The sequence below is a fragment of the Ursus americanus genome, chromosome 4, assembly GCF_024610735.1.
Source record: "Ursus americanus isolate L20-20 chromosome 4, mUrsAme1.1.p, whole genome shotgun sequence".
Lineage (NCBI taxonomy): Eukaryota > Metazoa > Chordata > Mammalia > Carnivora > Ursidae > Ursus > Ursus americanus.
In genome coordinates, this window is record NC_142130.1 from 54,085,533 (window position 1) to 54,095,741 (window position 10,209).

Genomic DNA, 10,209 nt, shown 5'->3' on the forward strand with positions numbered 1-10,209 from the left:
GACCAAAACTGCAGTACAAAAATGGTGGGTTTCTAATGGTGTTTTTTTTTGGTTGGTTGGTTGGGTTTTTTTTTGTTTTTGTTTTTGTGGGCAGCAAAGCAGGGTTTATTAAACGATAGCAAAGTGATTGTATAAAGCTCCCGAGGAGGGAGGGGACCCGAGAAGGTTGTCTTGTAATGGTGCTTTAGAAAAAATCGGTTAATAGTTTTTAGAATCATTCCTTTAAATGATAGGATTTTCTAGTTCACTTAGAAAGGATTTCTATATTGAATAACTACTACATGCATAGCATGATGCTAAATTGTGATAAGAGACATTTGTACTCAACTGGTGCACCTGTTATTTTGAATTGTGTATATATGTGTGTGTTTGTTTGTTTTCTTAGCTGAAAATACTGCTTGATCAAGTTGAAGAAGCAGTGGCAGATTTTGATGAATGTATTAGATTAAGACCTGAGTCAGCTCTGGCACAAGCTCAGAAATGTTTTGCATTGGTAGGTTCTACTTTATTTTGTGTTTTCCTAAACATCATTTTTATTTCCCATTGTTAACAAAAATAAGTATCTCATTGTCTACAAAACCATCATCTCTTTTTCCCCCAAAGGATGACTACAAGGGAGAAATGTGTTTAGGGAAATAGAGTGTACTTGCTAATTGAGGTATTGTTCCTGTGTACCTCTGGATGTTTTATTTGAGTTCATCTCGATGTTTGTCCCTGATTTCATGCTCCCCTAAACAGCACTGTTCTCCCTGCCTTTCTACCATAAGCTACACAAAAAAACAAAAGCATTTTGAGGAAATACTCTTCAGTCGTATCACATAACTGCTCTCTCATCTCACCTTATTAATATTCAGAAACACAAAGCTGAAAATCAGACAAAAGTTCATTTTTAGTGAAATGAGGTACTTCCAATTAACCCTATAGCCTGAGTCCTAAAAGACTTTTTAAAGAAATTGGTCATAAGCACATTTATATTATGGATGAAAAATGTTGGTAGGTGAAGCTTTAATAGTAACTTTGGTAAAGTGGTAATAAATTAGATTTAAAACTCCCCCATTTATATGTAAAGTTAACTTCTTACAAGTTAGTATGCCTTCTTCTAGATTATTGAACATCTTGCAATTGTATAATGGCAATGAAGTCATAGTGGTACATAGCCTATGGATCCCTGCTCCGGAGATATTTCCTTGGAACCCTTTTAGATGCAGCAAATTAGGTTAGCAAATCACCTGCTTTTCTGGAAATATTCATGTGATTTTGTGTGACTTTTGTAATATGTTAAATTCCATGAGTTTTTGAGTTCTTGATTTGACAGGCCTGTTTTGATTTTTTTAAAACAGTATCGCCAGGCATATACGGGAAACAATTCTTCACAAATCCAAGCAGCTATGAAAGGTTTTGAAGAGGTCATAAAGAAATTTCCAAGGTGTGCTGAAGGCTATGCACTATATGCTCAGGTAAATGTGATTTTTCATATTTTTTCAGTCGGCATTTTTTTTTTTTAATTTTATTTTTTAGAGGTGGGAGAAGAACAGAGGGAGAGGGGGAGAGAGAATCTCAAGCAGGCTCTATGCTCAGAAGAGCCCATGCAGGGCTTGATCTCACAACCCTGAGATCATGACCTGAGCCAAAGTCAAGAGTGGACGCTTAGCCATCTGAGCCATCCAGGCGCCCCTTAAAGATTCCATTTTGAAGTAATCATCTCTACACCCAACATGGGGCTCAGACTCACAACCCCAAGATCAAGAGTTGCATGTTCCACTGAATCAGCCAGCCAGGGCCCCCAGTTTCCAGTCCTTTTGAAGAACTGCATTCGTATGCTGAATTTCAGTATGGAAATTAGAAACAGTGCTTCCCTGGTTGCAGCTTCTGTGAACACGAATGGCTTTGTTCTGTTATGATTCTCCTGGCTTCCAGAATGGTCTTCAGTCACCTTAGGAGTGACTCCTGTGTTGATAGTTTGAAAGCCCTGGCCCTAAACTCAACGTGGGGAAGCTTAAGTCAAGCATTTCCCTTAATTGTTCATTTGGATTGGATTTGCAAAAAAGTTAGTTAATTACCTTAGGAAAATTTACTCTGTGCAATTGGTGGGAAGAATGTCATGGAAAGGTTTTTCTTCCTATTTAGATCACTGTCCTTTTAAGTGGTTAGGTAGGCTGTAACAGTTCATTTTAATTTCTCTGTGGTTTGCCAAATCCTGAACCTTTCCTTGCTTTAGGATTGAAGGTATGGAAAGTAGAATGTACACTTGAATTATTTTCACTTTTTAATTGTAGTCTGAAGTCTTTGAAAATTTATTAATTTTAAGTCCTCCAATAAATGAAAATGGTTAGCTTCTTACAGCCACAGTTAGACTTTTTTCTGTAAGTAAATGATCTCAGAATGACTGTTTTCTCTCTTAGTCTTTAAGTTGAAAGTTGCTTTTGGTATATTCATAAACCAGATATCTCAGTATGCTATATAATATCTTCTCTTATTCTTTTTTATTCCAAAGAAATATTTTCTCCCTACCCCAAACATCACAGAAATAGAAACATTTAAAAATGACCATCTGTGGTAGACTCCTACCTCCAAACCTTTTCTGAAGGTTGTTTTGTTTTTAATTTCTTCCATGCATTCTTTAGTCAAGTTATATAAGTACCACAGGTTATAACTTTTTTTTGAGAGGGATTATGATAAGATTGACTTATGTTGGATCTGTTCTTTAGAAGTCATAATATCAGGGCACCTGGGTGGCTCAGTCAGTTGAGCATCTGACTCTTGATTTTGGCTCCAGTCATGAGACTTGGGCCTGTGTTGGGCTGTACACTCAGCGTGGAGTCTAGAGATTCTCTCTGTCCCTCTGCCCCTCTCCCTGCTCATGCTTTCTCTCTCTAAAATAAAAAGTAAAATCTCTAAAAAAAAAAAAAAAAAAAAAAAAAAAAAAGTCCTAATATCACTGCATTGTTAAGAATTGAGATTCTAGGGTATGACGTACAACCCAGAAATTCTTAAAATTGCGTTTGAAATTATCTATTTGTTTTAAAATTTCTAGACAGGATGGTGATAATAAAAAAATGAAACACTGCTGACTACACACGATTTAAAACGTATGATATAAAATTTTATAGAATGTATCAAAATTAAAATAGGACAAACACATTATAATTGTAGGACATTTTTATTGAGTAAGTACACTTGGGTTTATGCCTTATGTTTGATTAGAAACAAACCAGAAAGTGACAGCACTAACCTCATCACTGAAATGAAATTCAGAGGGGTTTTTAATACTAGGTACAACCTCTTGAGAGCTTTTCTGATTGCATTTTTTCCTGTCACTGTGCTCCCTTCAGAATGGCTGTGGCTTACTTGCACTATCTTCTTATCAGCTAACATTACTAGTCTAAAATTTCTATCCTTTGACCCGTCTTTTGATTTTTACTTCATGAAATAATATATATTACTTTATATACACACGTAGATACAGTGTAATATTTTTTAACTCTCAAGCTTGAGCTTAGATGCTGGCTAAGTCTCAAAGTTAGGTTCAGCATGATTTGGTATCCATATAACCAAGCATTCCATTTCTGCCATGGGATTTGCCCTAAAATAGTTGACTGTAGCTGCTTTTTTTTTTTTAATCAACATTTTTAAGGAATGACTGATAACACATAACTGAATTTATTCTTCCAAAGAGTATTGTCTTTAAAATAAGTCCCTTATGATATATTATGATAAATTATGAGTGACATGAGTGCACCTGTGCAAAACTGATATTAGAACTAGCACCAAGAGCAGGACTTTCTCTGGTCTACACTGTACCAGATCATCTGCTATTTCATGTAACCATCTGACAAAAAGAAAGAACAATTAAGATTTCATATTTACAACAATAAAAAAATAATTAAGGTGTAACATTTAACTTGGTAATGAATGGATAAGTAAATTTTAATTAGTAAACAATATACTTTTAATTGCTTAGGTTGACAGTTACCTTAATATAACTGAAGTTTCTCCTCACATAGGCATTAACAGATCAACAACAGTTCGGGAAAGCTGATGATATGTATGATAAATGTATTGATTTGGAACCAGATAATGCCACAACATATGTTCATAAAGGGTATGTATATTTGTCGTTCTCTTTGTTTCTGTAAGAAACTATATCTTGCGTGTAATAAGATGGATTTCTCTGGTCATTAAGAAAGGAAGGCGGGGGGACTGTGGTAAAGAGTATCGGTAAGTTCACTGACAAATTTCTTAATGCTGTAGATGCTCCACTGTTAATTTTTAAATTTGTATGTTTCATTCTTATACAGCAGTTGGTAAATATACTATTTACACTCTATAAAGATTTCAGTACTGAAAGTCCTGTCAGATGTTACCTGTATGAAAATAAGTTTTTCCAGTCCTTATGTACTTATCATTTAAAAAACTTTATACAAAGTAAAAAAGTCAGCTTTGCAAGGTAAGTTAGTAACAGAGCCTAGACCTTTGGACACTTTTTTCATAATAAGGAATTTGGACTATAAAACCAATATAAAATTGAGGGAAAAAATTAATGATTATATACTAGATTGTTTTTCCCTGTAAATTCATTGAGGGTAGAAATTGAGTCGTGTGCTTATATTGCTGTTGATACTACGCCATAGTTACATCTGACTGCCTTGTTGCATTTGCAGTTTACTTCAGCTTCAGTGGAAGCAAGATCTGGATAGAGGTTTGGAACTGATCAGCAAGGCTATTGAAATTGACAATAAATGTGATTTTGCATATGAAACCATGGGAACTATTGAAGTGCAAAGGTAACTTCTATAGTCTAAGAAAATTTAAGGCAGTTCCATAGATATTTATCTTCTCATTCTTCTCATTACAAATATGTTATTGTCAATATCCATTAAATTCTTAATATGTCATGCCTTTGGAAGGAAGCTTCTCTCAAAACTATACAACTTTGATTTGCCTTGTTTCATTTTCTTCCTTTAAAAGTTACACTTAAAAAGTTTTGTTTAAAAGCATATGTATTAGGAAAATTTGATCTTTCTCTAATACCTCTTGTGTGTTCTTTGCTCTGTTCACCTATATTATTTCTATTGGAGGGGAAAAATGCCTGTAGTGTGCTTAGGTAGGGTAGTGCAGCGTAAGGATTCCTGCCAGAATGCAGGAAGATCCAGATCCTGCCACAAATAAGCAACCAGCCAAGCAACTGGACACGTTGAAACATCATCCCTGAGCCCATGAGTTTTCTTAAAAATCACAGAGCTAGAGACTTTTTGTAACTCTTAACTGCTCATAACTTGTTTTGTGAAAATATTTATCCAGAGTTGCACTTGGGAGTCACCATTAACAGGTGACAACTGTTTATACCATAGAATTTAGTGTCGTATACCGTCTTAGTACTGGCATTGCTGTCCATTTGAGTGTCTACTCTAGGCCAGGTACTGAACCTTGGGTGGTTTTCCAAATTTTATTTCAAATGATCTTTACCCCAGTCCTTATAAAGGTAGGGATTATGTGATCTTCAGTTTAACCGAAGAGGGTAGAAACTGATGTCCAAACTGGTTAACAAGGTTACATGATGATCCAGTAGTAGGAATAGGATATTAGCCTCTGTATTTCACTGATGCCAAATTAACTGATCTTGTTAGGAATCACTAGGGATTGTTTTAACTCCCTGTCATTCGGCCCCTCCTACGTCCTCTCTTTGCTCCACAGTGAGCGGAATATATATAGGCTGATGAAATTTGTGACAGTTCATGTAAATATTATTTCTTAGTTGCCAGTTTGTTAATGTGGATATTCTTGCACTAAGATAGGATGGGATACTGGTTCGTAATCTTTTTTGAGGAAAGCTATAAGGTTATTTGTAGAGCCTGGGTTAAGAACCCCTGATACGCACTTGATGGGTTTTCGTGGTGTGTTATAGTTTTAGGAATCCATTCTAAATCCTACCTTACAAATAAAGAAAGAAATAAAAGTAAATGAATGTATGAAATTGCTCATTATCCTAGGATTTAGCCAATCTACCTAATAACCAAACATGAACTCTTATTTTTTAAAAAACAAGCCTTTCATGTAGCCATATATTGTGGTAGGAAGTTAAGTAGTTACCCCAGAGGTCCTTTATATGCAGTTTAGTAGGGACTTTATAAATGTTCTAAGATTTCAAGCATGTATGCATATATACATGGGTAAGACAACTTAAAACAGCTCTCGGTTCTTGGCAAGTATGTAAAGCCTAACCACATCTAGACTTTAGTAAGAGGCAAATTACATTTTTTTTGACCAAGCATATTCATCCATTTACTGAAAAAACAGATACTAATTACCAGGCATTGTACTAGGTTTTGGGAACGGAGAAGTGTTTATTAAGGATGTAGTAAGAATATGAATATACATTCATCTGACTTGCACAGAATGACAGTATGTTTTTCATGAGGATATTGTATTTGAACTGGGCCTTAGAACAGTGAGGATTTGATTAGAGTCAGGCAGAGATGCCGTAAATCATTTGAGCATTATGTATAGGTAGGAGAGCCAGGGGCCTCCAGGGAACCTGTGTAACTGGAGTGGAGGTGCATGGGGCGGAGTATGGTGGTAAGAGATGAGGGGAAAGAAGAGTTCACATGGATGTGAAGGTAAAGCCCCTGAATACCATTAATGTTCTCTGAGGTTATGTGACTGCTTTCTAAAGGAGTCTTACGATGTAGTACAGAAACACAGAATTTAGGAACCAGACCGGATTCTAATTTTAAATAAGTCATTTAATTTCTCTAGTCTCAGTGTTCTTATCTGAAAACAAAGACTATGAAAGGTATAATGTAAGTACACAGTATTTATAATAGTAGCTAATATTCATTGAGTGCTTTCTATGTGCTAGGCACTATTTTGTTTCTTATACAGAAGCATTTTTTTAGAATCCTAAAACTGGGTGGTCAGAAACTTCATTGTATTCTGTGAAATGCTTGTTGTATGTGAAACATTTAAAATTGTTCTTTTAGAGGAAACATGGAGAAAGCCATTGACATGTTCAACAAAGCTATTAACCTGGCCAAATCGGAAATGGAGATGGCTCATCTGTACTCGCTCTGTGATGCTGCCCATGCCCAGACAGAAGTTGCAAAGAAATACGGATTAAAACCACCAACGTTATAAAATAGGGGGAAAGGAGAACGACCCTCTTTTTAGAAGTTTACTCCCTTTTCAACTGAACCCTAAAGACACTGTCATGAACTGTGCTGAATGGTGGAACTTAGTATTTCTGTTTGTGCTGTTGTCATTCGTTACATGTTTCATGTTTAGGTGTTGTGGGAGTGGCTGCTGAAGGAAGTTTGCAGTGTTGCAGCTTTTATTCCTTGTGCAACAAAAGCTTAGAACCTGTTAAAGGGATATTAAAGTTGCAGAGAGTACAGATGATAATCGGCCATGCAAATAAAAACTTTGATTTGTTGATTTGACTTTTTTTTTTTTTGGATGTTGGGGGGTTATGTTCTGGATGATTTTGTGTGTGTGTGTGTGTATGCGTGCAATATAAGTATTTTACAGCATGTTGGTTTTTAAATGAACATAGTAAGTGCTGTAAAATAGGTTTCTTTTGGATTCAATTAATCCCTTTTAGTTTTGTTTTGTAACAAAACAAATGGGGATTTTGTTTTGAAGGCAGCAAAACAGACCCTTTAAACCACTGTCAGCATGCACAATGCCTCCGATTCTGCAGGTTAGATTCAGTGGCAACTTAAGCCTTTTGACCCCATTCAACTCCAGTGGATAATGTACATTGTTGTTAAAAGTCCACAGCAGCTGGCTTTCATACAGTAAATCACACAGAAGCAAAATACTCTGGTATATATGCTGGAAGACTGAAAATTAATAGGAGAGTGAACCAGGCAAGAGGTAAGATGAAATAGGAATGGGTCTGTAAATTCCCGTGGCTATTTTCTGTATAAGGTACACTATTTAATAGTGTATTTTTGAAAGAAAATTCAGGTTGGTTGTGTGTATAAAGATGAAGTGTGATGTGTGGGAGTGTTTAATTAGCTTAAAATTTGTAGTGAAGAAAATGTTGATTAAAGGTTCCAAAAGAATGTAAATCTTGGAGCCAGAAGCATAGTATTTCCTGAGGTGGTAAGTTTAGTGCTTTAACTATGGCTACATATGCTTAAAGAATATTAAACCAGTATTTTCAAAGGTGCTGAGGAAATGTGGAAGGCTTTTTAGTTTTGAGCTAACTAACCTTGGTCTCTAGGGCCTGACTGTGCATGTCCAGGTCTTTACTTAGGAATACTAACAGATTTTTTTTCCTTACTTTACCTTTTTACTTAAAAATCACTTTGGGTTTTATTTTTCCAATTGTCACTTTTATAGACCATCCTTTTGTTTATATGCTGGATTTTTCTGGTGGGAGAGAGGTTGTGTTCTTAAGGTATCTCTTGTTTTGAGATATTTGGGTTTGGGAGAGGTTTATTTAAGTCTGGGTATAATAAAAGAGCAAGCAGGCCTTCAGTTACACTTCAGGAAATGAAATCTAATTAGAGTTTACATTTTTGAGAGTAAAGGTGCATTGTACCCCTCTGTAAGAGGGTGCTTTATCCTAGTGAAGTCAAAAAGGTTTTGTCTACAAATGCTGTCTTCCTAGAAACTGTAAGAAATGACCCCTTCCAAAGTCAGAGTTTAGAAAATATTGAGGAGGTCTCTAGTGGGGACAGTTTAACATAATTTAAGATGGTTTGGATAATGGAAAGTTTGAGAACTCTGCATTTTAGTTCTTAAATTATGTACCAACTATCATAACCCCTGAATACACAGAAATGTTCTACATCTTTGAATAACCTCTGACTTAAAGTTTTTATTTGCATGGCTGTATTTACATTAACACTGGTATTTTCTTCTACTGTTCTCCCTTCCTACCCTTTGGGGCTGGGTAGAAAAAACACACGAAGGAAACTGAAGCATGTGCCATTCAGTACTATCATTCCAAATCCTCATGGACTATTGCTTGTTCTGAAAAATATTTGAAACTGCACTGAAAGCTGCATCTGTCTGTATCTTTTCTTTTGTAAATGACCTCACATGTAAATTCACCAAATAAATATTACATTGAAGCTTTTCTATCTGTTCTTTAAATAAAAAGATAGGTAGTTTATTCATTTATCATAGTATAGAGTAAAAGCATAATCATTCTCTTATGGACTTTTCAAACTAAGTTTTTGGTGTGAATGGTGGAGTTCCCTGAGAACACGTGTCCTTTTTACTGGTGAAACAAAGCTCTAAGAAGAGCTAGCGGAGCCAGTTTCCTTTATTCCTACCTATACTGCCTTACCTGTGCTTGCATGGCAGCCTAGAATTTTGCCAACCAGACCTGAGCTTTGTGACTGATGTGATCTTCAAACTGGTTTCACCAGTGAGTTTTAATCAGTTTGCAACCACTCTGTAGTCTTTCAGAAGGGATGCCTGAAGTTATCTACCCTTTATTAATTGAGGTATAAATAGGGAATACATCCCAAAACAAGCAGCAGCTTTGGTTTTAAAACAGTTCAGATAGACTTTCAGGCCTCTGGAAGATCAAATTGTAGTTTAAACTGTCCCAGTACATATCAGCTAACTGTCATCATCTTAAGGCTGTTTACGTACAAGAGGGCATATAATTTAACCAAACCAGGAAACTTTTGAGTTTAAAACTAATAGTTAATTACGACTGTCCTGGGTGCACTGAGTTCTTTGCTATTTTATGAGGAAATAACACAGAAGGGGGGAGTAATTAATCCTAACCTCAGTCCTCTGTAAAATTGTGAATAAAGTGATGGAACTTGATCTATTTTCAAGCCTTAACACACTGTGATAGAATAATAATGGTGCCCTGAAAGATATCCACATCTTGACCCCTGGAACCTGTGAATGTTAATTTACATGGCAAAAGTGAACTCTGCAGATTTGATTCAATTAATGAATTTGACATAGGAAGATTATGCTGAATTATCTGAGTAAGCCCCAAATGTAATCCCAAGTGTGCTTGTAAGAGAGAAATCATAGAAGAGAATGTGATCAGCGGGAAAGATTGGAGTGATGTGGCCACAAGCCAAGGAATTCTGGCAGCCACCAGAAACGGAAAGCAATAAAGAGATTCTGCCTTAGAGCGGAGTTTGGCCCTGCCAACAGTGATTTCAGCCCAGTGAAACTGATTTCGGACTTCTGATCTCCAGTACTCTAAGACAATAAGAATCTGTTGTTTTA

General features: G+C 35.9%; 1 protein-coding gene across 1 annotated transcript in view; it reads left to right on the forward strand.

The window, feature by feature from the left end:
• The window catches only part of TOMM70 (translocase of outer mitochondrial membrane 70), a 34,846-nt gene extending 25,761 nt beyond the window's left edge, over nt 1-9,085 (forward strand). Inside the window, exons 8-12 of the mRNA XM_045785352.2 lie at nt 386-493; nt 1,341-1,457; nt 4,005-4,102; nt 4,662-4,784; nt 6,981-9,085. Of these exons, the coding sequence (XP_045641308.1) occupies nt 386-493; nt 1,341-1,457; nt 4,005-4,102; nt 4,662-4,784; nt 6,981-7,134 (600 nt within the window). The 3' untranslated portion in view covers nt 7,135-9,085. The remainder of the gene's footprint in view (nt 1-385; nt 494-1,340; nt 1,458-4,004; nt 4,103-4,661; nt 4,785-6,980) is intronic.
• The last annotated feature ends 1,124 nt before the right edge of the window (nt 9,086-10,209 follow it).